Raw genomic sequence first — 26,853 nt, 5'->3', positions numbered from 1 at the left:
CTTGGAAGGCTGAAAACTACGACTTTGATCCATTCCGCTGATCAGGCAGCAGATCATACAAAACTATGAATCAGGATCAAACTTCCCAAAATTAGGGGACGATGTTGGTGTATCGACGCGAACCTGTGACGCTGCCAGGCCTTGCGGAGTTTCGAGAACGGGGCCATGATACGCATCTGAAAAGGAGGAGTGATACGCACCTGAGAAGGAGTAGTGATACGCATATAAATAGAGTTGTGGCTTCAACATTATTTCTCTAACTTACTGTCACACTCTCCTCCAAGTACCTACTACCAAAGCATCAGGTACCCCTAGCCATGGCTTCATTCAAGCATATTGCCCTTCTCGGTGTACGTTTCTTCATCTAGGCTTTGCGTTATTCATACTGGTCACTAATTGACAAACATGTAGAAAGGAATGCTCGGTTCCGCCATCTTACCTCAGCTTCTCGAGAAAGGCTTCGAAGTGACGTTGTTTACTCGCTCCAAGTCCTCCGTCAAAGATCTGCCTTCAGGAGTCCACGTTGCAGAAGTGGACTACTCTTCGCTCAGCAGCCTGACTGAGGCTATGAAGGGCAAAGATGTAGTTATTTGTACCATAACGTCAACAGCCATCCCAGAGCAAAAGGTCATTATTGACGCTGCTGTCCAAGCGGGCGTAAAGCGATTTATCCCGGCAGACTTTGGCGCCCTATCTACCGATCCTAGCGCTAAGGATCTTCCCATCCACATTTCGACGGCTCAGATACGGCAGTATCTCGCTGAGAAGGCAGAGAATGGTCAAATCGAGTACACAGTCTTCTCCAATGGCCTTTTTTTGGAGCTGATATTCTCGTTCCCTTTCGTCTTCGACTATGCCAATAGGAAGGTCGAGCTGATTGACAATGGCGAGAATCCCTTCAGCGTCACTACCGTGGCTTCCATCGGCAAAGCTGTCGCAAATGCGTTGAAAGACCCCGAAGGAACTAAGAACCGCATCATCTTCATCCACGACTTGACCGTAACACAAGCGCAACTTGTGAGGCTGGTCAAGAAGCATTCGTCGCCTGAACTAGCGTGGACGGAAACAAACTTGGATTCTTCAGTCGAGCTGCAGAAGAGCCTCGAAAGCTTTGCTCAGGATGGATTCAACATGGAGAATGCGCCCCGTTTGCTGCGGTCGGCCCTGCTCGGTGGTAAATATGCGAGCGCGTATAAGAACGTGGAGAATGAGCGGTTTGGTCTCAAGCTTTGGACTGAGAAAGAATTGGATGCTTTTGTTGCTTCAAAGGTTCAGTAAATGCTGCACAAATTCTCTGGATGCGTTAAAGAATAATTCAGTAGAATTCAGAAGAATATATACAAACCGGTTGTTTGCCCTAGCAAGCCTTTCTTCATCAGCCTCGACGCACGGCCTTGCATACTTGTGCTCCAGTCGGCGTGGATACGCTGTCTGGCATATCATGATGAATCAACAAATAATTACAAGAATCTAGATGAAAATACGTGTCTCAAATACTCAACACTCTATCTGATACGGTGCCTTCAGCGGTTGATACCTACTGCATGTACCTTAGCTAATCGTCCAAAGTGCAGCAGCCCTGCAGCAATCACCCCTTTTACTCTATCACATGGTTCGGCTCCTGCTCGCACACACTTATTCTCATCTTAGCAGCCCTCTGAACTTCAAAAAAACACTCTCTATTGCCAAACTCAAAGGCTCGGCAGGATAGGATTTTACGACCCTTGAGCCCACCACGTCTCTCCAGCTTGTTGACCAAGCTTTGCAGATGCCCTGAGAGGCAAACGAGGTATGTAATTCGTTCAAATGATGTTTTTGGTGCTCTGCTGACCATGTCACAGATTGGAAACAAGCTACCAGTTCGTTCTTCGGCCTATTGAGGCCTCAACTCCAAAGAGGGCGGCTCCGCAGCAGCAGCAACAACACTCCAAAAGTCGAATACCTCAAATGGCGGGAGCGACTTGGCGGCCACACTGTGGCGTGATAGGACTTTACGGCGTAACTCCCCGCAAAGGGTAAGTTCACACGGCAGGCCCTTCTGAAGCAGCCAAAAGCCTTTCTCCGAGGATATCGCACATTACTAACGACACACCAGGTGAGACTCTCAAAGAGTACATTGCCAGAATGGAACGTGAAATTCTAGGAGCTGATGAGCCATCTGCGCGCCATAATGACAATGCGCTGCTTCCAGCCGAAGCAGATATTCTCGATACGAGAGTACGGCCAAGCAAGCCTCTACGGGAGATTGGATACCGTGATCGTTCCCCTCAACAAGACCTACCCAAGTCAGTGGATCTATTTCCCAAGCATTATCCAAGGCTTTCACATCCCGAAGAAAACCCAAACGAGTCAAATTCTATCACACATCAACCCTCTCTCTGCTTGGCTTGGCGTGATAGAACTTTACGACCCAGGGCGAAAACAAGCTCCAAAACAAAAACAGCCAAAAGCCAAGCCCGCAAAGAAGCGCACGCCCGAGGCAGGGGCGATCCAGCATGATTCACCGGCGGGGGTAGGACTTTACGATCCAGGGCTGCAAGAGCGCCCTTGCCCAACTTAGGCGTCTTGGAGTGCGAAACCAGGGACATTGTTTATATCATCCGGATTTTCAAAGCTTGCGTTGCCTTTCATACTTCTATCCTAAGGACTTGCCCACATCTAGCGGCAGTGAGCGCACCAAAAAGACATCTCGAAACAGATTCCCAAACAAAAACAGCCCAAAGCCAACTTGGAGGGATAGGATTTTACGACGTAGGGCTGCCAAAAGCCAAGCCTGTAAACCAGAGGCAGAGGCAGCCCAGCTTGAGTCGCCCACCGTCGATGTTTGGGAGAGCATAGCGAAAAGGCCATGCGTTGTCACTTTATTGTCTCATCGGCGCTGATATCGCTACCTCGGGCGGAAGACAAGGTAGATGAGCATTTGCAACATCATCTTGAAGCTAGACGTCCGATACCACACTCCCGGTGACACTACGTGCGGTCTATTGAGGCCTCAACTTTCTCTTCTCTTGTACATTTTGGCACCTACCCTTCTACTTCCACTTCACTTCTACTCTTTCACCTCTCAACACAGTTGACAGCGTCTTTCAAACTGTTGGCAAATCACGAAGAAATCCACGAGTTGGCCAATATCCTCGTCATCGCCCCGAATACCGGTGGAGCTAGAATCTCAGACGCGTCGTCCATTTTGCGACCTCTTCACATCTTCCCAAGAAGCACAACAAGCTGATATGATGGAATTGTTTCTGTTTTGGGTGGTAGACTATACGAGGCCTCATATCTCTCTTCTGGGTATCTTAGCAGCAGGTATATTCACGGTCATGGGGGAAGCAAGTCGTGTACGGTCGCTACGATTTTATCTAATTGATGTATATAATTCGCTTCTTCTCTCAATTCTGCGCTACAATCTTTGTGTCCCACATTCTGTAGAGGTAACTCAGCTCTCTGCCTATTGGCCTGCTTTAAACTTGTCGTAGTTGATGACTGATTCGAGGAGAGTCTGGGCTCCTAGAGCGCTGTTGAGAGAATGACAATCACAAGTTAGCTTCTTCATTGCTTCATACAGTGTCAAACAACAGCCTCAATCAACTTACCAGTCCTCTGGGCTGCAGTATTCCTCTGGATGGTGGCTGACGCCATCTTTGCAGGGAACAAAGATCATGGTCGTGGGGCATCGGCTGCTTGTGTTGACGCTGTCGTGGCCCGCTCCACTCGTTATATGAAGCCATCCGTCGGCGCCCACCAGCTTTGTCGCCGCCTTTTCCACCATCTTGATACAGTCCGGGTCGAATTTCGTGGCGGGGGAGTCGGTATCGAGACTCATGTCGACTTTCACACCACGGCCGTCTTCTTCGGCGATGGCTTGGAAGGACTCGGTGCAGAGGCGCTGTACCTCATCGACCACAGCATCGTCTGGGTGGCGGATATCCAGCGTAAAAGTCACGTTTGACGCGATGGTGTTGGTGGAAGAGCTTGGAGGGATTTTAAAAACGCCGGTGGACGCCAGGGCGCCGAGCTTCTTTGCGATGGCGTTGGACGACACTATCATCTTGGATGCTGCTAGCAGTGGGTCGCTGCGTGACTTGAAGGGAGTTGTTCCGGTGTGAGCATCGCGGCCGCTGACGGTTACAGTGAACCAGCGATAGGCCTGGCCGCCCTGGACGACGCCAATCTTCTTGCCGGATTCTTCGAGGATTGGCCCTTGTTCGATGTGGAGCTCAAAGTGGGCGCCCAAGGCATATCCGGTTGAAGAGCAGGCGATGTCTCCAATGTAGCCAAGCCTTTGCAGCTCGGATTTGACGGTGGCTGAGGGGTCGAAGATGTCAGGCAGAGAGTAGGCCTGTTTGAGAGGAATCTTGCCGGCCCATACACCGGATGCCATCATGGACTTGGGAAATCTAGCACCTTCTTCGCTGTTGAACACGCGTCTGAGTTAGGCCTGTAAAGAGACAAAGAGAGTAGATCAAGGAAGATAAGAGACAGTTAAAGGAAACAAAGAAAAATTGCTGCCTGGCCTTGAGACACGTACTTTGTCCAATTGACAATTCCTACGTCGTGATGTGTGCTGTATCCATTCTCCGCAAGAGTCCGCAAGACCTCAACAGCCGCGACGACGCCCAAGATGCCGTCGTATCGGCCACCTCGAGGCTGAGTATCCAGATGGCTTCCCATGGCTATCATGGGAGTGGGCTTTGGCAAAGATCCACGTCTGCTGGCAAACATGTTGCCTAATTCATCAACAACGAGGCTGCATCCCAGCTTCTTCGTCTCTTCGGCAAACCAGCGCCTGACTTGGGCATCATCGTCGGAGAGCGAGAGACGAGACATGCCCGTCTCCGTTGGGCCGCTGCGAGCAATTGTTAGCATCCAAGAATCCAATTTGAGATGGACTTTTATAGGCAACAAACCTCCCGTATCGATGAGCAGCTCCCCATTGGCATGTGTGGTGGATTGTTTCTTGTAGCCTGTCGGCATTGATGCGGAGACCTGCTGAGGCTGAAGCAGAGTAAAGGCGCTTTGCGGCAGAGAGAGAAACCTTGCGGAGGACGAACGGCATTGCGAGAAACAATCGAGGGGCTGTGAAAGATTGACTGAGGAAAATAAATCGGCAATTGAGCAGAAGAAATTGGCGGACAAACAAACGGCTGTAGATGGTGAGTCGTGGCGAGTGGAGTTGAATGCAGGCGGCTATTGCTTGTCACTGTAGATGCGCCCTCTGCCGCCTTCCAAGAACAAGGGACGCAACAAAAGGTTTCTCACGACTGAGGGCTAGCTTGGCAATTGGTTGAGTATTTATATAGACTAGATCAACATTTCTTGAAAGTTGGAGAACTGGAGGGTCTTTATTTACAGCCTTGTGTTGGCGAGATAGGTAACCCGAGTATGGGTATGGATACAGATTTACTCGGGCTGTTTTGGGCCGTCATCTCTGCGCATGTACCGGAGAGCTAAGCAATAGCGGGGTAAACCCGCCAATACGAGCGACCAAATCAGACAAAACCACGGTTCAGTTATATCAGTAACCTAGAGGTCATTACCATTTTTCTTTTTCTTATTTTTTGTACACCCTCTTTCGTCAGCCGAATCAATTCGTAGTCATAGAACATTAAATATGTATGACTGATTTTTAATTTTGAGCAAACATAGATCTCCGTTTAAACAGCAACGTACTCTCATATGTTTAAATGTAAGCTGCAGCCAACTACCTACACTTTACCGGGAAAAGTTGGCGCAATCACAACTACGGTAGCCTGTGTATGAACCAAGACCAGGCCAAAGATACGCCTCGGTTCTTTCAGCCTTGAGATAACCAGTGTCTATGCCTGCATCTCAAGTTCTCACTCATTTGGTCTAAGATTTACCCTTGATTTGGTTGCCCCTGCAATCTCCTTGTCAGCCATCCATTCCCATTTGTCTTGCCATCGACCTTGCGACTTTGCTGTGGGTCGCGCGTTATACAGTTTGACACCTCTTTATCATTGGAATCATAGGGTTAATTACCAGCTTTCAATCAGCAACCCGTGATATTGAGGCACTATCGCAGTTGAGTTTCCTGGATCTGGAGTTCCACAATCTCGCGAGACACAGCATGGCAACCAACTCCAGATCATCCGCAAAGCAAGAGTTTGGCTAGCCCTTTGCTTCATGGAGAAATGGATGCAGTTGAAATCATCCGCTTGGAACCATCCGTTGCATGAGACAGGTAGGTATATCTGAATCTACATGACTTACACAATTTCTCCAACCATCCTTCGTCGGTTGACCCTCCTTCTACAATCTCGCGCGTTCGTTTATCATCATTAATTGATAGATGATGATCTTGCAGCAATCTAGTTTCAAAGGAAAAGACTTGGAGACCAAAATAATTACGCCCTAGTACTTTTAGGCTGCGGCAACTTTGGGCAGATTGAGCGCCATCGACAGCTCCCTGCTGCAGTAAAGGCACACGTAAGAAGCGGCGTCAGAGATATGTTTTTCATTGTGATGGCACAATTAGTGTTGATATCACGCATAGCGTTGTATGAATGGCTGTTGAGGTGAGCTACAGACCATACTCTGTTATTGCTACGTATATTTTAGCCGTATATTGCAACCTCTCTAGCTCAGGCATATGCTAAATTCACTATTAAATGAATAAAACTGTGTCAATTCTAGTTACCCATTATAACGAAATTGTTCCTGCGGACGGTAGGGCGGGTGTTTCCAGACTTTTGCCCCACGACTGTAGCTCATCCTCTTGCATTTTCTTCCAAACAATTCCCTTTGTTTGGATAATCGCCTTAGCGATTGTGTCGTCTGACTCATTTCGCCAGAGTGCATATTTTCGAAGGTGTTCAATTTCTAGTTTCGGCACCACAAAAAGTGACTGCCCGGGAGAAAAGACTTTCTCCACCTGTAGTTTTCGCTTGAATTGTCGATATTGAATATAAGCAAAGGATTCGACATGTTTTGTAATTTCCGGGCTTGAATTCATCCATGTCCAGAAGTCTTGCCACGTTTTGAACGTTGATGGCATACTTATTGTCTGGAATAATGGGTGGTGTGGCAGTGCCATGAAGTTTGTTATGATACTATACAAACTCACATTCAAACCTTCGTCCTGGTCGTCGTCTGAGGCTTCGTCTGAATCATCGCCCAAAGATCTTTTAATACGCCCAATCCTATTACCGACTCGCTCGTGCTGGGCTAGTCGATGCTGCTGCTGATTGGCATCATCCGCAAGAAGGTGACTAGCTCTTTTCCCTCCCTCTGCACTGCCTTTTCTGAGCGAGACGTCGCGTAAGCCTTCATGCGCTATCTGTACTCGGTCATCCCTAGTCTTGGAGTTGTATGGAAGAGATATAACCTTTGCAGGCATTCTCTGCTTGTTTTTGTATCGTTCATCATTGTGACAGGCTGGAATGCTTCTTATTGCTCGTGATGTCAGGATATCGCGAATAGATCTAGGTTTGGGAGCGGAGTTGTGATGCTTGTTAACATGATTTTTCAGAGCCTGCGCCGATGCAAAAGGCGGAAAATGGCAATCTGGATTAGTGCATCTGACTTTTTGCACATGGGCCAATTCATGCTCAAGGCAAGACTTTTCCTCCTCGAACCCCAGTGTAGCTCGAGGACATGATTTGAGCCGACAGGTGAATGCAGAAGTTCGAAACTGGCTCTTGAACAATTCAAGCTCTTCTGCGGATATTCCCGGATGATCGCTTTGGTCCAGTATCGATCTAACAGTTTCTTGGTACACTGCGAGCATTGCTGATATACCATCTAAGACAGGCGGAAGAGGCGAAGAACACGAAGTTCCATCGACAGCTAAATATGGTACATGTCAGTGAATCGGTGACTCAATATTGATAGTTTTACTGATAATGCTTACCCGATATTTGCAGTAGCTCATGTTCTAACCGCCTGATCGATCTGGCACCTAAAGCCACTCTGACCTGCTGATAGAGAACTGGATATTTCTGCAAACATGTTAATATTTCATCATGCACGCTCGATTTTGCCTCGAAGTGTTCGATCGTCGATGTACCCGCTGTGAGATTGAGCTTTTCTGCCATTTGACAAGCTAGGGAAAACATTGTCGAGTCTCCTTCTAGCCCACTAGTGTATTTCGCGGAAGATAAGAGATAATCCGTCCAATATTCAGTAGCATAAACGTGAAGGCCATGTACACCCTTGACTACCCGAAGGTATCTCGCAAATTTATTGTAAGATTTGTCAAATATGTCCAATCCGGAAAAAAGACAAGTAATAACAGCTACTCCATGCTCTTGACGCGCTGCTTGCTCATCAATAGACAGGCTGCAAGTAGGAGTCTGGAGAAATCTAGAAACATGTTAATGTATACATATAGGCAGTACTCTGCAGAAAAAACATCACCTACTCTTTTACCGAGGCGTGAATAAAAGTCAAAGTCGTATCATGCCTTTCATCAATGAGTGGCGCACAGATATCCAGGATGTATTGTGGAGCAAGATGGGCAACTTTTGGATCCCCAGCGCTAAAGGTAACGGCAGACAAAAATTCGAGTCTTTTCAATGGGCGTTTTGCGAATGCGATCCAGCCAAGCACACACTTGATTCTATTGAGAGACCGATGATCCAAATGAATGAGCACTTGAGTCAAAATCTGTCGGTAGCTGGAAGGGCCATCAGTATTGGCGTGCCTAATGGGCACACGGCGGATAACTGACAAATCACTAATCTTATCCGGCAGCTGATTAACAGACGCTTTGATCTCTTCGTAATTGTAAAATACGTTTGTAGAAAGGTAATCCAGCACGAGTCGAGCGTAAAGAAACATTCCTTTTTGAGATTATCAGTAACCTAAGGCAACAACGATCTGGATGACTTTACCGTCTGCCTTTTTTGCGATTTGACGTTCAATATCATCCAAATTTTCTGGCGCAATATCCAGTTGACGGAACCTATGTTCGAGCGCCTGCAGCCTTTGCGACGCATACAGCCGTATTGCCCCCTCGAGGCGAGCTTTCTCTTCACCGAGAGAGATAATTTGCTTCTTACGCAGCCGACGCGATAACGTCCTCGAAGAACGACTTGATATGAGAGCCTTGCAAACCGCATTTCCAGACAGGGTTCTATGAGCTGTTACCTGATTTATCAAGCTAACAATACGGTCCTGCTTGTCTGGCTCACATTCATCTAAGCCATCCAACACGATCCAAAAATATTCCGTTTGAGACGGCTCAGCGGATACGCTTTTGAAAAGTAGCTGTAAAAGTCGCTCCAAGGCAGATACCGTCGGTGATTTCTTTCCGAGGACAAAATCTTCATAGACGTGCGCGACTAAATCACCATCTTTACGCAGCAGTTGCATAAGCAGTGATCTAAGAATCTGCTCGTATATGGTAGATGACATATACAAGGAAGTGCAAAAGTGATACAGAACAGTTCTTTTACACGACTGCAAATATGTAACGAGTTGCGTGGATATCACACTCTTTCCAGCTCCAGGTGTGCCCTGCAGCCAAAGGATTGGCGATTCTGGTCTTTTTTCGAGCCAAGAGCTGACCTTGGCGGTTTCAAAGATCCACCAACATGTCTTTGGGTAGCTGCGTCTCTCCGACACGAGTGACTCGAATATAGCCAGTTGATCCGACTCATCAATGTTCATCCACGCAACGATTGACTGATATTGCTTGATGGCTTGTTTGTCCTCGAGGCTTTTCACCTTTTCGACATTTTGTTCTCGCCAAGCACGGATATCGCGACGCATTTCTTGTGCTTGGGCAATATTGAGAACATTTGCTTCTTTGTCAACCAAGTCGATATGGCGTTTCATGTCTTCAACGATGTTATCAAGCCGTCGCTGGAATCGAACCCAAGATGTAAGGAATAATAGCTTCCAACCTAGCCAATGTCAGAAGAGAGGATACGAGCAGAGAGGCGTATTGACTTACCGCTTCGCCGAACAAATTTATAAGCATTTTTGTGGAAGTGAAGAATGTCGGCATAGAAGACCGCCAAGGTTTCTTGAAAGTTGTGGTTGTCCTTGTAAGCACAGCCTAATATCTCGAATCTTCCAATCGATTCAGCCAGCTGGGCATAACCCTTAATGATCTGTTCCAAAGCCTCCACGTGTTCCGAGGCAACTCGCAGAACAAGAGCGATCGGTGCCCATATCCATGGCAGATATGGGAATCCGCTGCAAAGAGTATCCATGGCCTTCGAATAGTGCTCCAACCCTATGAATAGAGGCGTGAGGCGACGCATATTGCGAAGTAATCCTCTTGCAGCAAGCTGCTTTTCGATTTCAAGCGCCGCATCTCGTACGTGTTGGAGAGTAGCAGTCCGAAAGTCGCGCGAGTCTGCCGGGGTAACTGTTCGTTCAAGATCTTCAAAAGCGTCTTTTAATGTTTGCCTCGCAGTGGCAGACACCGGTAGGGGGAGAGACATCCTTGAAGCCTGTCCAATATATTAGTATCTGAACATACACAAAAAATGCATTGAAGGAGGAAAACGCGATCTTATTCTTGTGAGCGAATCAAGTAGGGGCTGACATATATAGGTCCATCCTTGATTGGGCAGCCATGCAGGCCGCGTAGGTTGCCTTGCGCGCTGCCTTGTTGGCAGTGCTTTGGCAAAGCCTGCTCAGCCTCGGGCGCGCCATCACGTTCTTCCAATTTCTTAAAGTAAGCAGCCTTGAAAATATTGAATGCCTACCCCCATCACCAGCTAAACCTTTGAACTCCAATTCCAGATTCTTTCCGCGGCGACATTTGCGCCGATTTTGTCTTTTGACGCGGCTTTGATACTGGGGCAGTCCCGACATGGAACCCGTTGATACTCATCATCCTGCTCCCAAGCGGCGAAGGCTCGAACAAGGCGTGCAGAGTTATATGGGACATATGTCAGAGCGTGGCTTGATGGTTGTATCCTCTGCAATCACCCCCAATGTCCCACTAGCTTCTCACGACTTCCCTTTTGAGTATTCGGCACCTCATGCAGACTCGATGGCGCAAGATCCAGCTGCAGCCGATGCTTCAGCTCTTTTCGATCTCCATGAACAGTCGTACGGTCAGATGATTCTAGATTCGACAATATCATATGACTTTGTTATGCACCAGCAGCTTTGGCCATGGGATGACTCTGCATCTGCCAATTTCACAACAGAGCATGATCTTGCAACATTTACCTCGTGTATTCCCATTGATACTTCCACTCAATTCTTACAATCTCAATATTTATCGCCCGATCAAGTACCTGGCTCTGACAAAATAGGTGCATGGCAAGCTCCCGTCACTCTACCACATTTCTCGGATGCCTCATTCGATGCTCCTTGCCAGACGGATGAAGACATGATGCAGGATCCAGATACATCTACCACATTACAAGTTCTCACTGAGCAAAATGTAATGGTTTGCTTTGGAATGGTAAGCCGCTATGGGCGATCTACCGTTGAATATCTCTAAGTAGGTCTCATATAGATTTCAGGCATCTCCGGAAGATGCGACAGACCGAATTCGAGCGGCACAATATCACCATTTGCCGTCCATCTAGATTCATCGTCGTCGTTTACCGCCATCCAAGACTGTCGGGTGAAAGGGTTGATTATGTCAGAGCACGGCCAAATGATACAGGGTCTTCTTCATGAGTCTACCTTGGAACTTCATGTCTCTTGCATCCCAAATCATAGCTTTTCGGGTCGAAAATCGGGGCGCAATGCCGCACAGCTCTTATGTGGCCTGGAAATTACCGTATATGGTAATTCAAATTTATTTGAGGAGATTGGCATCTGGTTCCAAGAGTACGGGGAGTACCTTCAAGATCCACGAGAATGCCATCACGACGTCAAATACTGGAATCCTCATCGGCTATCTTCGGATAGCTTTGAATCCTGTTCTTTGCTCTCTCAGATTGTATCGCATGGGCTCAAGTTGTCTTCTTTTCAAGGCATATCGGAAGCACCGGATTTACTGGACATTCTAAGCAGCAACGTCGAGCTGGAAGAGGCTCCTCAGCCTGCAGTTATACAAACAGTTCTCCAAAGGTAACGTTTTGTTAGACGTTTTTTTTTTTTTTTATGTTTCAGCATACTCATCGATCGAGAACATTTAGCCACCAGAAAAAAGCCTTGACATTTCTGCTTCGTCGGGAAAATGGCTGGGTTTTCGATACGAATCAGCTAGATATTTGGGAGAAAGTGGATAATGACCAAGGAAGATTGTAAGCAGTCTTGAAGATCTTATTTTAGCAAGGCTAATATGATCTATTCGCAGTTTTGTCAACCGAATCTCAGCCAGCCACCAAGAAGAAGAGCCTCCTCAGTTCTATGGAGGCATCATTGCTGATCCAATGGGTCTTGGCAAGACCTTGACAATGATTGCTTTAGCGGCTTCTGACCTAGATAGCAGTAATAACTCCACCAAAAATTCCTTAGAGAGGGAGGCGGGGGATAAACCCTGTATCGCTACCACTCTTATTATTATACCACCCCCTCGTAAGTCACAAATGTTCGAGTCAGCAATACGTTATATGCTCACCGTTACTAGTGCTTGGTACCTGGGAAGAACAGTTGTCTGAGTAAGTCTGAGGGGGTCTCGGAAGCCCATATATCAGTAAAACTAATAGTCGAGCAGACACATTGTGGCAGGCGGTTTGCAATGGCAGCGCCATTATGGAAAGACTAGGTTTACTAGCCGATATAAGCTCGATGATGTCAACGTGGTCCTAACTACATATCACACCGTTTCTGCCGAATGGAAGAATGGACGAGAAGCCGAAAGTTCAATCCTATTCTCTGTTCGCTGGAAGAGAATAATCTTAGATGAAGGTCAGTCACTATTCCATCAAGCTGAGCATTTCTAGTATCTAACGTGAGTAGCCCACTTTATCCGAAATGGAAGATCAAGGATGGCCCATGCCATCTGTGCGCTCGATTCTATTGCTCGATGGGCTGTTACCGGAACACCCATACAAAATCGCCTCAGTGACCTTGCTACTCTACTCAAATTTATTAGAGTGCATCCTTATACGGATCCAGAGCGTTTTGACACCGACATAGCTCGCCTTTGGAAATCTGGACAAGACGAAGAGGGTGCTAAGAGATTACAGCGCCTTTCAGCTTGTATATTATTACGCAGGCCTAAAACGACCATCAATCTTCCTCCTAGGCATGATACGCGGTGTCCCATTGATTTCAGCCGTGAAGAAAGAGAACTGTATGCTGAAATAAGAGAGCAGGCGATAACGAGAATTGACGAAGCACTTCAAAGCAATTCTGAAACGTCGAGAGCAAGCGTGTATGTCAACGTGTTACAGCAAATCGAGTCGTTGCGACTTGTTTGCAATCTTGGTGTCCACTATCATGAGAGACACCAAAAGTCCCTTAGTTTACCGGCAGAAGCTAGCGACTGGACTAGAGTCGCGCAGCAAACTTTCAATTCTCAACGTGGCATCGAGCCAATTGTTTGTGTCGAATGCTCGTCGACTCTAGAGTTGACCGAAACTCTTTTGGACGACACAAGTACGACGCACCAAAATCCAATTTTTTCTCGCTGCTTGAAATTTGTATGCGGCGACTGTATGTATAAAGCTGGACGCAAATCGGGGTGCGGACATCGGCCCCCTTGTCCTACAGCGTCGGTTTCTATAAGCACGAATATTTTTGAGGATATTTCCGACTTCGTTCCACGGCAAATGAAAGCTTCCTCCATTGGCCTTCCATCAAAGATTGAAGCTCTTGTCGCTGACATCAAGCTTTTGCCTTCAGACACTAAATGGTATTCTCTGATCCTTCATGATTGGCATATGCATACTGAATTCCTTATAGCATTGTATTTTCGACCTGGAGACTAACTCTCGATATTATCGAAACTGGCCTACATCAAGCCTCGTTGCGCAGTATACGCTTCGACGGCAGGGTTCCTCAAAAAGAACGCCAGTCAGTTGTAGACAAGTTCAAAAACGACCCAAGCATTCGCGTCATGCTACTCACGCTGTCATGCGGCGCAGTTGGGCAAGTTATTCCTCACCAAAACGCTTTCGTAGTGTTGCTGAAGCTAATTGTTCATGTAGCCTTACGCTTACTGTAGCGTCGCGAGCATATCTTATGGAGCCTCATTGGTTGGTATCCCGGGTAAATAAATATCTCTCATGATCTTATCATTGATTCTTTCTTTAGGAATCCGACACTCGAAGAGCAAGCCCTAGCTCGAATTCATCGAATTGGACAGAAGCAGAGTGTTACGACTGTGCGGTTCTACGTACGTGATACCTTTGAAGAGGTCAGTAATACTAACTTCCTCAGCTTGTAATGAAAATAGACAACGATTACTTACAGGATCAACAGCAAGTCATGGAACTTCAAGAGTCGAAGAAGAGTTTGGCTGGAGTCTTGCTCTCTCCGCATGACGGCGGTCACACTGATGATAGTTTAGGGACGCTTCAGGTGAGATTCTAGCACTCGTTGCAAAGATTGGCTTTTACTAACGCGTTTATAGCGGTTGAGGATGCTGCTCTAACATGGCTTAGTGGATAACTGGTGATAAGTGTGACGAAATATTCGAGGCGAGCGGAAAAGGGCTGGAGAATGAATGGGAACCATCATGACGGCGATGATCAGGTGGTGGCTGAACCATTCTCTTTTGGAAATCTGGAACGTTTTAATCATCCCCTTGCGATGAACAAAAGAATTCCTGGAAGATGCAGCTACGGAGGTGTTGGTTCACTCGGGCAGCTGGCCAGGGTCGGAAATCCATCTTCAAAAGTGCATGATCACGTGAAACTGAGATTACAAACAAACAGGAGGATATGGATAGCCGAAGCAAAAATATCATTCATCATAGAGCTAGCAATTTGATATATAGATATATGCTCAAAACCCAGTACCATTTTCACGTTATACCACAAAGATACATATCTTAGTGCTGCAGAGTTAGCAGACCAGGTCGGTAGGGCAAAAGGTCGTAAGTGCCCCCAGAGTTGGTCGCCCGTCCCTGGTACAAGAACTGCAAGTTGCAAGGATCAATCGTCATGGTCTGATCAGGATTGCTGCGAATCAAGTCACCGTGGCTGATGTCGTTGGTCCAAGTAGCGCCGCTGTTCGCCTTGCCAGCGAATGGCTTGCTCTCACTTGCGGCTTGCGCAGTCCACGATCCGCTCAAGCTGTTGGAGGTGAAGGATCGGAAATAGCGTCCGTTTGCTCCGATGGCCTCGACGATCATGAGATATTGGTTCGCACCTGAGACGGTGTAGACTTGGACGGCCTCAAACAGGTTGTTGGTCGAATCGCTCAGGACCACCGTGGAGGCTGTGCCAAAGCTGCCGGGGAAGTTTCCAATAGGCGTGCTGGCCCTGTAGATTTTGCCATTGTCTCCTGCGAAGAACAAGTACATGTTGGAGCTGTCGCCAATGACGGTCTGGTCGATGGCGCTCGCCCCGGAGATGGTGCCGGAGAAGAGAGGCTGCGGCGACGACCATCCACTCACGCTGGAGGGATTGCTGTTTGTTATGTAGGAGAAGGTGGTTGGCCCCCATTGATACGCAAGCACCCAGATGTTTTTAGGCGCAAAGTGAAAGAGAGTGGGCGCAACAGTGCCTGGGCTCATCTTGTTCTGGCTTGCTGACCCCATGTTGGACCAATCGCTGAACAGGCCAAAGTTCATGGATCCCCAGGTCGATCCGGTGTCGTGGAACGACCCAAAGACGAGATGCTGCCCGTTGTAGGTGACATGAGTGAAGTCTTTTAGAGACGCCCATCCTGACTTTGGGTTGGCCAATGCGCCAGTCGAGTTCCAGCGGTATGTGGATGGAAGCGCACAGGCAGCTGCGGCAGCTACTCGTGCAGAGACAACACCCGCCGAAGCGAGCAGCAAAGCTCCAGTCTCGAAGAGTCTCATTGTGAGTGGTTGATGTTGAGAAGACAGTTGAGATTGGTGAATGAAGATGGAATGAGAGATTGATGCATAATGTCTGGAAACTTATAGTCCTTTTATAAGTTCACGATCATGTATACCGGGTATTGTTGAGAGGATTTGGTAAGCCGTCGGAAGTATGTGGTGACAAGCTTCACTCACACCAAGCCAAGCTTCTCGATGGATAAGCATATTGGTAGAGTGGCACTACCCCATGCTTGCGGAAAAGCGCTCCAATCGGCTTTTTGCCTCGCACACCATGCAGAGTTACACTGCAAAGTTGCGGGGGTGACACTCATGGCAGTTATTACAACAGCCGTGGCTCCGTAAACATGGTTTACTCAATGGCTAAATTGCTTGTCTGTCAAATGGACTGAGTTGGGCCAATGACACTTGACATATGTTCCTGTTTAAGCAATGATTGATGTTTGAGCATTTAACCGGTTTCCGACAGGCTAATTGTCGTTATAGAGCCGGCTGTATGTACTAAGAATTATGTAAGTGCATATAGGGACGTTACAGGTGCTCGTATACCTGCAACAGTTGCAGCTGATGGCTGTTATTAGGGCCTTTCCTGGAATAATCATGCTATCATCTGCCCATTTGCAATTGCCTACATGTATCATTAGTGACCATAAAACAACACCGCCGTACAGTACAATTATTCATATTGGCGTCTTTGAGTTCTGAAAAGATGAATCACTTTATGTATAGTTGGCTGGCAAGGTCGAGCGTTGACTAAACATAGGTTTAGCCTTCAGTGATATCAGCGCGGACGTGTGTTGTTGCAGTCGACGAGACATCTTATAAGCGCGCGAATCACAAAACACTCCACGGCATATATTCACGGCATTCAACGTTCTCGAAACCGACACAAGACGAATGATGTTGCTGGCTTTCTTCCAATTGGACTATCAATTAGCCATTTCATTACATCTTGAACATGGATAATAAAGCCAACTACATCTTAGCGAATCGACACTAGAGCTGATAACCCGGCGTCTGGATATACAAGACGTATGAGCTAGATACATGGCAGCCTGTGTTATGATTCACCGTACGACTTTTGCCAGCTTCTAAGCTTCGTTGAGCACTAGTTTTATTCATTTTATCTTGTGATAGTACATCCGGCTGTTATGCCACTGACATAGAAATTCTGAAAGTACGGGGAATATTTACCAACTGGAGAGTTATAACACCATTCAGCCAAACGTATGCTGGGAACGTCGAAATCTGACTTTGACTGATGGTCCGAGGTCGTGAATCCATAACAATGCTGATGTAACACATTTAAGCTTCTAAAAAATTAACAGCGTTTGTTAATTCTTTCGGTAAAGGAAGATATGAGCTCAATCCTGAGAGTATCCTTTAGCTACCCTAAGTTAAACCAACAATTATACGTTGAAAAAAGAACCAGCTGAGAGATCACAGTGCCTCGTGGTTCTCTTAATCTTACAAACTCATCTCAAATACTTGGTAGATAGCTTACACGTAGTTTTGTATACTTCCAAGGCTGTTATATCGTAGACAAGCAATCATATCACTTTCATATATTTTCTCTAAAAAGCCATAGAGGCTCACATAAGCACCTGCCCGTTAGTGGGGCAATATACAGCACCCATAGCGCAGTAACGGCGGCGCTTGATCTTAACTGCACCTGGATTTGAACGCTAGAAAAGTTTTGTATCAGCTACTAGATACAACATATTGGGCTTATCGATTAGACGCCGATAAGGACATTGACGAAAAATGTCGTTGAAGATGAGAAAAGAAAAGACATTGCAAAGATCTTCCTACAACTCACTTGTCTATGTAATGCTTTATTTTTCAACTAATCAAAGACCTCGAAGCAAAAACTTGTACGAATGGCGCAATCAGTTCTCAATATGAGTAACAACTCCGTCTACCAACAGTGGCAATGGTGGCGCACGGATATCGTATCGCGGCAACAAAACCGAGGATCGCTCGTCAGCTTTTGGTGACACGCTCTAATGACTCGGAAGCCAACGCCGAGAAGGCGCCTTCTTAGCGTAACAAGAATCTGAGAGATTCCAACGTCGAGACGCTCCAGAACTCGCTGCCTCGTGCTTCTCCACCAAAAAGGCAGCAGAATGTGGAGCAGATAGCCTCGGCGCTATTACTACAGAAGATACGAACAACGGCCCAGTCGATGACAACGGGCTCGATTACGTACTCCAGTCTCATCCCATTGTTCGCAATGTCTGGGGTGCAGCTTCAGCAGCTTCAGCTAACAGCAAACCTGCAGATCGCCTGACGGTAGTTGCCCGCCTCGCGCAATTTAGCGATGCATTCGGCGCCTTTCAAGCCTTGCGTTCCTGCTTCTAGGCCGTGGCTTTGACATCCCGGTCCGGGTATCGTCATCACTAAAAGAGCTTCTCGCCACGCCTCATTGGAGCTTGCGTCCCCCCAGTGGAGAATCCTGTCGAGCACGCAATCGCCTAGCACAGCGGCCATGTCCGCGTACGGAAGGCTGTCGCTGAGCCATCACCAGATTTTTCTAGGGACATGGGCATTTTTTTCTCGCCTTGGATGGGGTTGCATTAGATAATGGCATGCTTCTTTTCTTCTCGAAGGAGCTAAAAGTTGCAAGGGGAACGAACCTACTTCATCTGCGTGATCGCCACACCGTGATTCTTGTTTCTCAACTTTCCTCTCTTTCTGTCTTTCTTCACTGTAATTGTGTTGCATGGCACTAATAGCAGCGAGCCGGCCAGCAACTGAGTTGAGAGTTTAGCGGGTTATTGGTTCAACGCACAGCGGGATAGTGACGCCACACCCGTTGCCAAGTACAGGCATTGGACTCCTTCTGGAAGCTCGTCACGTTGACACGAGATACCTCGACGCAGCTCCCTTCTTCTCTTTCTCTCTCTTTTATTACAACACGTTCTTTGTGATAACTAAAAAAGGGAAATATCTCTATTAAATATATCATAATGGGCTACCGCCAAGATTACAACCCCGAGGGGTTGCCCGACGAGGCCAAGAAAGATCGAAATGATCCCCTCGCGGTAACGACCGACGACCTCGAAGGCTCAACACACGTTCTCCAGGACCGTCTTCGTCGTTCCCTTTCAGCGCGCCAGGTTCAGATGATTGCCATTGGAGGCACCATCGGAACGGGTCTCTTCCTCGGCACAGGCAAGTCGCTGGCCACTGGCGGTCCAGCCTCGATGCTCATCTGCTACGCCATTGTCGGCTTCATCGTCTTTGTGACAATGCTCAGCTTGGGCGAGATGGCGGCATTTTTGCCAGTGGCAGGTAGTTTCTGTACATTTGCGGGGTAAGAGTTACTGCCAAGCCTGGTCGAGCTGTTGAATGTATTGCTGACGTTGTAACCTCGTGATCAGTCGCTTTGTCGATGACGCTTTCGGTTTCGCTCTGACTTGGAATTACTGGTTCAACGACGCCGTTTCAACAGCCTCCGATCTGGTCGCGCTTCAGCTTGTTTTGCAGTACTGGACGGATCACTTTCCGGGATGGGCTCTTAGTTTGATCTTCTGGTTTGTTTTGATTGCGGTCAACATTGCTACCGTGCGCGCGTACGGCGAGGTAAGCAAAGAATGAACAGCATTTATCGAATAACGGATCTAACAGACCTCGATAGCTCGAGTACTGGCTGAGTCTGCTTAAAGTCATTACCATTGTGGTCTTCATTGTCATGGGCATCGTTGTCAACTGCGGTGGCAATGCCCAGGGCCATTACATTGGTGGTGAAAACTGGCATATCCCGGGTGCTCCTTTTGTTGGTGGCATCGGTGGCTTTGCCTCTGTTTTTGTCACTGCTTCTTTTGCCTGTAAGTGCACAGCTGGACTCATAGATTTCGGTGCATCCAACTAACAATATTTCCCAGATGGTGGTACCGAATCCATCGCCATTACCGCCGGTGAGACCAAAAACCCTACGAAAACCATGCCCAAGGTGGTGAAGAATGTCTTTTGGCGAATTCTCCTCTTCTAGTACGACTCTCCAATTGCCGCACTCGATAACATGTTGCTGACGTCCTTGTAGTATCCTCTCTGTTCTCCTCATCGGCCTCAACATCCCCTACGACTACCCCGGCCTCAACTCTAAGAACACACGCACTTCGCCCTTTACTCTTGTTTTCCAAATGACCGGAGCCAAGGCTGCCGGCAGCGTTATCAACGCTGTTATTCTGACCAGTGTTTTGTCGGCCGGCAACCACGCCTTGTTCGCTGGAACACGATTGCTGTACACGCTGGCCATGGAGGGCCATGCGCCCAAGGTCTTTGGCAAGCTTAACAAACACCAGGTGCCTTGGGTGGCTGTCCTCGCCACTGGCTTTGTTTCTGGTCTCTGCTTCGGCTCCAGCTTCATTGGCGCAGGTCAGCTTTGGAACTGGCTGCAAAAGTGCGTGATCTCCAAAGTCTTTTCCATTTGTTTTATTCGCTAACCTCTCCGCTTATAGCCTCGTCGGTGTTTCCAACCAGCTCAGCTGGATCGCCATTGGTATTACTTCGCTTCGCTTCCGTGCCGCCATCGCCCGCCAAGGCAAGACGCACCTGCTCCCATTCAAGAACTGGACTTATCCGTTCGGCCCGTGGATTGCGGTCGTGCTCAACTCGTTTCTCGTGCTCATCCAGGGATGGAGCTGCTTCAGCCCCAAATTCGACGGCGTGAGCTTTGTCAGTTTCTACATTGAGCTGCCTATTATGTTGGTCATGTACCTGGGCTGGAAATTGATCAAGCGGACCAAGTTTGTGCACCTGGACGAGATGGATCTCGAGACGGATGTGCACACGGCCGAAGAGCAGGTGGAGGAGGAGGAGAAGGGATGGAAGGCAAAGGCCAAGAGCGTGTTTAGCTGGTTGTTTTGAGCATAGCGTTGTAATTGTTCTGCCGTTGCTGTTTTTGCCTTTTTATCCTTGTTACTCGTCGCAACGACGGAAATCGCCCGTGGGTTGGCAGCCTCGTGGACTTGTACAAAGCCGTTGGATAACGATACCTCTTGAGTATTTTTAATGATGCACACGATTCGCCTCATATACGGCTGAGCCCATGAGGTAAAACTTTGTCATTGGTGACATAAAGCCTAAAACCAGCGCCTGATGCTTATTACTAGATCCGCCTGTCATGCTTATGCAACGACTCCAAGGCCATTTGTCAACGGTGCCGCTAGCCCAAAAGTCAAAGCCAGATAGCCTACCTATGCATGCTGGATTGCCCGGGCGCAAGCGACACGACCTAAGCGGTATATGGTATCCCTGTCCGCACCAGCTTGTGAGTTGCCGGTGGAGCTTGTCGGAGTAGAGCTTCGCTTTTTGTCTAGCCGGGAGCTGAGCTGTGATTGACTGACTTCGGAAGAGCTAGAGACGGGATTGTTACAGGTGCTTGATCCCGCCGACAAGTCCGTATTCAGTAATCTCGATAATGTGTGTTTCTTTTGCTCTTCTTTTCCTTTCTCCGATCCTGGTAATTGGATCCCGTATCTTTCAAAAAGCCCGGGGCATATATCCGCTTTCTGAAGTCTTCTAATTGATTTTGATGCTTTAAGAAGCCTTTGTCTCGTTCGACTCTGCTCCCAGAAGAGGGGAGCTTTTTAAAATAGAGCATGGAGTCGTTACAAGAGAAACCACTTCCCGCCGACCGCGAACGAGCCCCGACGCAGGCTCGAGCAGCTTCATCCGCCGTGTCGCTGTCGAACTCTTCCGCGCCGACTGCCACTAACAGAATGGACCTGGCAGCCTTTGACGGCTCGTTTGCGCCGCTGGTGCGGCCTCAGGCGGTGCGGCTGACGCCGTGGTATCGCAGACGGGACTATTTCGTGGGACAGTGGTTTGAGCCGGCGTTGTGGAGATCTGCCGTATGTGTTTTGAATCGCGGCTGTCATTTTGATAGCCTCAGACAAGGCTCTGAGACTCAATTGGACGTTTGAGGATCGCTGCTAACATGTTGAATTTCTTTTACTCTTCAGGTCGTCGAAATGATTGCCACTTGCTGCCAGGTCTTTGTGTCGGGCCAGATTGTCGCGACCATCTCCACCTACGGAACGCCCCAGCTTGGCGCCTACATTGGCATCTCCAACCTCGTCTTGATAGCGACCTTTATCTACGCCGTTGCGCCTGCGTCGGGAGGGCACATGAATCCCATGATTACGTTTGCGGCTGTGTTGACGGGGTTATGTTCGGTGCCTAGAGGTATGTTTTATTCTCAATTCAATTTACCCTCTGTCACTTGATGCCGGGTAATTTTCTGAAGCCGCGGTGTAAATTACGCGTATCTGTACATTGCGAACTCACATTTTGTCTACTGGCTAATGTTACTCCCATCTAGGCATACTATACATGGTTGGCCAGACCGCTGGCGGTGCCCTCGGTGGAGGAATACTCCTTGGTATTTGGGGCAAAGAAAGAGCAATAGCGTACGTACACCAGATCTCCTAACGCCTAATCCATCTTTTTTTTGAGACCACATACCCAGGTAGTAGTACTCAGACAGCTTACTTATTACTACTGTAGTGTCCGTGGGGGCGGCTGCTGGTACGACCCATCGCAGGCCAACCCCGGCCAGATCTACCTCAACGAGACCTTCGCCTCCTTTGTCCTCCTCTTCCTGGCCTTTGGCGTCGGTCTCGATCCTCGCCAAGCAGCCCTGTTTGGCCCCCGGATGGGTCCTGCGCTCGTCGGCGCATCGTTGGGGCTGGTGACTTTTTCTACGAGCGGAATTATTCCTGGCTATGCTGGGGCTCAGATGAATCCGGCAAAGTGCTTTGGAAATGGAATTGCGAGGCTAGATTTGTCGTGTGAGTTTTTATGAACCTCTTGTTTCATGAACGAATCACTAATGATGTCGTAGATCAGTGGATTTATTGGTTTGGACCTGCGGTGGGAGGCATCATGATGGGAATTCTGTACAACCTGATTCCGCCACATCACGCAGAGCTGTCCAAGCGGAAGAGCAGGGAGATGAGCAGGGAGATTACCTCGGATTCAATGGCCGAAAGAGCTGAGGCGTCAGTTATTGCATCATCATGAACAATAACCGATGTCTTAGCATGAACTCGAAACAAAGAGACCAAGATACAATGGCGGAAATTTTCTGCATCTATCGGATAGGATCGATTCCGAGCGGCGCTGGTTGCTGGAAATGAGGCTTGGCTTGCTGTAATGTGCTTGCGAGGTGGCCAATGGCAGCTGAATGCCTTGCTTTTCGGTGAACAGGTGCCTTATTAGCGTTGAGGGGCTGCTTGATCTGAGTCAGGATCTTTGGTCGGGGACTTTCATTGTTTGGCTTTGTTGTCATGGATAGCTGTTTGAACACTGAGCAGTGCTTTTGGATGTTCCTTTTATCGCATCTGGGAAAATTATATAGAATACCATTACATGAAGGTTAAAGGGAAGACTGGTATGAACTGGAACAGCATTGTTGGCGCCGAAAGAAGGACGAGGGGGCACTGATATTATAGCATAGCGATAATTTTTGATCGTGGCAATTTTGCCCTTCTACACCAACGCTCACTCATTATTTGCGGTCTTCACAGCAGCAACAACCATTTTGCCTCGATACCTGCGTCATCCATAAAGAGTATCCAATGCGAAGAAGAGACCCCGGAAGCAATATATTGTTCGATATTCGCCTCCTCGAGATGCCGCGCTCCGATCTAGGCCTTGCTCAGCGCAACCTCATTGGCGAATCTTCCATGCTGCACGCCTCGAATTGTGGAAATTATTGTTTGAAGCTGATCTCGGAGGACAATGAACGACCCGCCGATCGGAATATTTAGATTAAATTGACACACCCCGAGATCGTACAAGGCTGGGCGAGCATTTCACCCGATCGCGATGGCAAGACGGATTATGGAACTGATCCACCACGAGGTTCAGTTTGCAGTTGAGCTTGAGCTATTCCATATCACGGCCATGACTCTTGAGTCTTCTTTTCGGACTATTCTTCCTGCCAGCCGCACCAAGTAGTCCAGCTATTGGCGTCAATATCATCAAGGTGCCATTCATCTAGCCGCCGGTATGGATCCTGCGCAACGCGAGCGCTCAACACCATTGGCGACGAGGAGGCATCAACGCTCTGCACCCCGGCAGCGCCCAGACTGAGTTTTCGTGAGTTGCATCGACTAAGCCGGGAAATTACTGTGCTACAAAACGACTAATATCTTGCGATTGCCATGGCAGACTTACTCTCTCGAGATCAAGACAGGGACTGATGAGCATTTCGTGCTGCCTTGGCATAATGCTCTGTCGACTATAAGTATGGACGATGAATCCTCCCTTTGAGCATTCTATCTCTCTCCATCAGCTCCTTCTTCTTCTTTGACAACAACACCAAAACACCAATTCAGAAATCTCCACCATCACATCGCCATAATGAAGCACCTCTTGGTTACCGCCCTCCTTGCGGCTGGCGCTCTCGCCGTGCCCGCTGGCAAATCCTGCCCTTCTCCGAGTAGCGAGTACCCTCCACCATCTTACGCGACGCCTACTCCTACTACTTCTTACCCGTCTCCGTCTCCCAGCAATGGAGGCGGCAAATATCCTCCGCCTCCGCCCCCCTCTTACTCTACTCTTCCTCACAACGGAGGTGGTGAAGGTAACGGCGGTAACGGTGGTAATGGTGGAAACAACGGCGGCGGAAATGGCGGCAACGGTGGTGGAAACGGCGGCGACGGGGGAAATAACGGTGGTGGAAACAATGGCGGTGGAAACAATGGCGATGGAAACAACGGCGGAGGAGGCAACGGCAACGGCAACGGTGGCGATGAATACGAATGTCCAAAGAGCCTTTTCTCCAATCTTCAGTGCTGCAGCACAGACGTTCTCGGTCTTGCTGATCTCGACTGCAAAACACGTGAGTAGAACGTTTCTAGCCTGTCCGCCTTTCTTTATGATCAACTAACCGTTCTGTAGCCAGTAATACGCCGGCCAATGGAGACGACTTCCAAGCTATATGCGCGAGAGACGGCAGGCAGCCCAAGTGCTGTGTCCTCCCAATTGTAAGTTTCTCCTTGGGTCCCAAAGGCATGGTTCTATGATAGTGTGCCTACCAGGGTCTAATTCATTTCTATCTAGCTTGGCCAGAGCCTCCTCTGTCAAGACGCCCCTGGCACAGCGTAAAGTTGCATCACATGCATGAATTCACATGGAACTTTCACTTGCTTTGCAAGTAGACTTTTTTCTTTAAGCTGGATCTAGCGAGCTGGTCATTGGCCCGAAAGATACGAAGACGGAATGTATAGACGGACATCAGGCTGAATCACGCTCATTGGTCATACGTCTCCCGTTTGTTGAATAGGTAGCTACCCTTCTATATTCTGTATCCTTGGACCACATTTGATGCGCCACTTGGATATTTTAGCATTACATTATTCTCCCCTAGCCTTAATACAAATCTCCATACACGACTTCCGTCTGTTAATATGCTTCGTTTGAATGTGATTGAGTGTTTATTGCTGTTCATATGCTGTTATCACTGATTTGATACAGCTGTAATTGCCATAAGTGTACTATTGGATTGCCCCTGTCTATAATTATGCTCTCAAGATAAATTGGCATCAGTCAACAATATTCACTATACAATGCCATTCTCTATTCGCAATGTTGCGATTCGAACAATCCGGTATATCTAGAAACAAAAGCCATCCATCCCATTTCTTGCCTTTGCTTACCCGATCCTGGAGCTCTCTAGGAACTCTCAGCTCTAATGTGTGCTCTGGCCACCCCCTCATTATCATCAATATTTTCCTCTTCAATACCTTAGCCTAGGTAGAGGGTGTTTATGAGTAACCCTGAGCCCAACACGACCATGGCTCGCAAAGGATCCCCCAAGGGTCATATTGGCCTGGATGTAAGGATCTAACAGAACCGTGAGGAGCATGGTAGCTACAATTGTCTGTGCTGACGACGATTCTATGATGCCATTGGATAGTACGTGCGACAAAGATGAAATGTGAAGGAGAGTGCGGAAAACTGATGGAATTACTTATTGCTGTCTAATCATCCAGTCAGAATATGCTTGTTACCAACCAAAGCCTATGCCAGAATAAAAGGCTTATCTTTTCTACGTTCAGCCTGAAAGTTTGTTCTTGAATTGGCTGATTACTCGTAGCGCTGGTGATTTCTTGAACTCCGACTCTCTTATAAAGTAGCTGGTTTCGTCACGATACTTGCTTCCACTATGATCGCCGGCCTACTCCTACTCACTTGTTTGGTATAGCGGCATACAAGATCATTACACAATGAAGACAACAGAGAGAGAGTTTGTTTCTAAATGCAGTGGTATAGGTTCAATAGAAGCCGTAAAACTCGATACCCGAGAAAGCTGTAAACAAACCCAAATCCATTGAAGTGATTGTATCAAGAGAATAGATCCCAGACCAATGCCCAAAATCTAGATGAATGACTCGGCAGCTTCGCGGAATAATAGTAGGAGAAGGAGCTATATTCGATTGAACCGAGCTCATGGCTGTGGAGCTCTGGGATCATGGTCCAGTCCGTGGTGGGTAGATGGATAAATCCATTGAAACTTTCGACTGTTTATTTTGCACAGAACTTTCTTCTTTCAGAAGTCTCCGCCGCTCGGTCTCTAGGCTAGGGGTGCCCAATAGTCTTTTGTCAACTGATTATCGAACCCTGATGCTCAGAAGTCGACTGGCGAATAGCTCCATCATTATCTCCCGTTCGATCTACCGGTGCTAAATATGGTGTTAGTATCGAGATGAATGACCAGAATGGACAAACGTTACAATTCGCATCAATGGTATTTACCTAATGCAGGGAGACCATCTTTATTGAAATCAATCTCCACTCTTCCATCTCGGATAAGAAAGCTCACGTAGAAGAGTAAGAAAGCTCACGTAGAAGAGATTCTCGAAATAGTTTTACCTGAAAGATTTGTGATTGGCCACAAATTTCATCAAGCCAATACCACCTGTGCTCCATAATCCATGCTCGTGCATAAGCCGGGTTTTATGGCTGACCCGCTCGCCTGGCTT

General features: G+C 47.9%; 9 protein-coding genes across 9 annotated transcripts; 5 read left to right on the top strand and 4 right to left on the bottom strand.

Moving 5' to 3' along the window:
* Positions 1 to 317: 317 nt before the first annotated feature.
* TGAM01_v202162 (hypothetical protein) lies at positions 318 to 1,278 on the top strand (the record flags this gene model as incomplete). The annotated part of the gene is made up of 2 exons (XM_018800385.1): positions 318 to 350; positions 412 to 1,278. 2 exons carry the CDS (start codon positions 318 to 320, stop codon positions 1,276 to 1,278), a joined length of 900 nt encoding a protein of 299 aa, XP_018666527.1.
* A 2,170-nt stretch (positions 1,279 to 3,448) lies between these two features.
* On the bottom strand, positions 3,449 to 5,056 carry TGAM01_v202161 (hydantoinase/carbamoylase family amidase; the record flags this gene model as incomplete). The annotated part of the gene is made up of 4 exons (XM_024548933.1): positions 3,449 to 3,515; positions 3,594 to 4,412; positions 4,529 to 4,846; positions 4,908 to 5,056. 4 exons carry the CDS (start codon positions 5,054 to 5,056, stop codon positions 3,449 to 3,451), a joined length of 1,353 nt encoding a protein of 450 aa, XP_024406336.1.
* A 1,605-nt stretch (positions 5,057 to 6,661) lies between these two features.
* On the bottom strand, positions 6,662 to 8,799 carry TGAM01_v202160 (NACHT domain-containing protein; the record flags this gene model as incomplete). The annotated part of the gene is made up of 3 exons (XM_024548932.1): positions 6,662 to 7,806; positions 7,871 to 8,322; positions 8,381 to 8,799. 3 exons carry the CDS (start codon positions 8,797 to 8,799, stop codon positions 6,662 to 6,664), a joined length of 2,016 nt encoding a protein of 671 aa, XP_024406335.1.
* A 15-nt stretch (positions 8,800 to 8,814) lies between these two features.
* TGAM01_v202159 (NACHT domain-containing protein) lies at positions 8,815 to 10,412 on the bottom strand (the record flags this gene model as incomplete). The annotated part of the gene is made up of 3 exons (XM_024548931.1): positions 8,815 to 9,101; positions 9,153 to 9,866; positions 9,917 to 10,412. The coding sequence occupies 3 exons, from the start codon at positions 10,410 to 10,412 to the stop codon at positions 8,815 to 8,817; spliced, it is 1,497 nt and encodes a 498-aa protein (XP_024406334.1).
* A 374-nt stretch (positions 10,413 to 10,786) lies between these two features.
* TGAM01_v202158 (hypothetical protein) lies at positions 10,787 to 14,479 on the top strand (the record flags this gene model as incomplete). The annotated part of the gene is made up of 12 exons (XM_024548930.1): positions 10,787 to 11,389; positions 11,444 to 12,006; positions 12,075 to 12,182; positions 12,236 to 12,456; positions 12,509 to 12,539; positions 12,596 to 12,789; positions 12,841 to 13,738; positions 13,789 to 14,005; positions 14,051 to 14,094; positions 14,140 to 14,242; positions 14,299 to 14,406; positions 14,459 to 14,479. The coding sequence occupies 12 exons, from the start codon at positions 10,787 to 10,789 to the stop codon at positions 14,477 to 14,479; spliced, it is 3,111 nt and encodes a 1,036-aa protein (XP_024406333.1).
* Positions 14,480 to 14,878: 399 nt separating this feature from the next.
* Positions 14,879 to 15,856, bottom strand: TGAM01_v202157 (alpha-L-arabinofuranosidase; the record flags this gene model as incomplete). The annotated part of the gene is made up of 1 exon (XM_018800381.1): positions 14,879 to 15,856. One exon carries the CDS (start codon positions 15,854 to 15,856, stop codon positions 14,879 to 14,881), a length of 978 nt encoding a protein of 325 aa, XP_018666523.1.
* A 2,969-nt stretch (positions 15,857 to 18,825) lies between these two features.
* TGAM01_v202156 (AAT family amino acid transporter) lies at positions 18,826 to 20,728 on the top strand (the record flags this gene model as incomplete). Its single annotated transcript, XM_018800380.1, has 6 exons — positions 18,826 to 19,172; positions 19,240 to 19,441; positions 19,497 to 19,686; positions 19,744 to 19,849; positions 19,902 to 20,261; positions 20,320 to 20,728. 6 exons carry the CDS (start codon positions 18,826 to 18,828, stop codon positions 20,726 to 20,728), a joined length of 1,614 nt encoding a protein of 537 aa, XP_018666522.1.
* Positions 20,729 to 21,462: 734 nt separating this feature from the next.
* TGAM01_v202155 (hypothetical protein) lies at positions 21,463 to 22,885 on the top strand (the record flags this gene model as incomplete). The annotated part of the gene is made up of 5 exons (XM_018800379.1): positions 21,463 to 21,714; positions 21,826 to 22,048; positions 22,185 to 22,272; positions 22,370 to 22,653; positions 22,707 to 22,885. 5 exons carry the CDS (start codon positions 21,463 to 21,465, stop codon positions 22,883 to 22,885), a joined length of 1,026 nt encoding a protein of 341 aa, XP_018666521.1.
* A 1,344-nt stretch (positions 22,886 to 24,229) lies between these two features.
* On the top strand, positions 24,230 to 24,976 carry TGAM01_v202154 (hypothetical protein; the record flags this gene model as incomplete). Its single annotated transcript, XM_024548929.1, has 3 exons — positions 24,230 to 24,710; positions 24,770 to 24,855; positions 24,932 to 24,976. The coding sequence occupies 3 exons, from the start codon at positions 24,230 to 24,232 to the stop codon at positions 24,974 to 24,976; spliced, it is 612 nt and encodes a 203-aa protein (XP_024406332.1).
* Positions 24,977 to 26,853: the final 1,877 nt, after the last annotated feature.

Source organism: Trichoderma gamsii (genome assembly GCF_001481775.2).
Source record: "Trichoderma gamsii strain T6085 chromosome Unknown Scaffold_5.2, whole genome shotgun sequence".
Lineage (NCBI taxonomy): Eukaryota > Fungi > Ascomycota > Sordariomycetes > Hypocreales > Hypocreaceae > Trichoderma > Trichoderma gamsii.
This window is presented reverse-complemented; position numbering and strand designations above follow the sequence as displayed.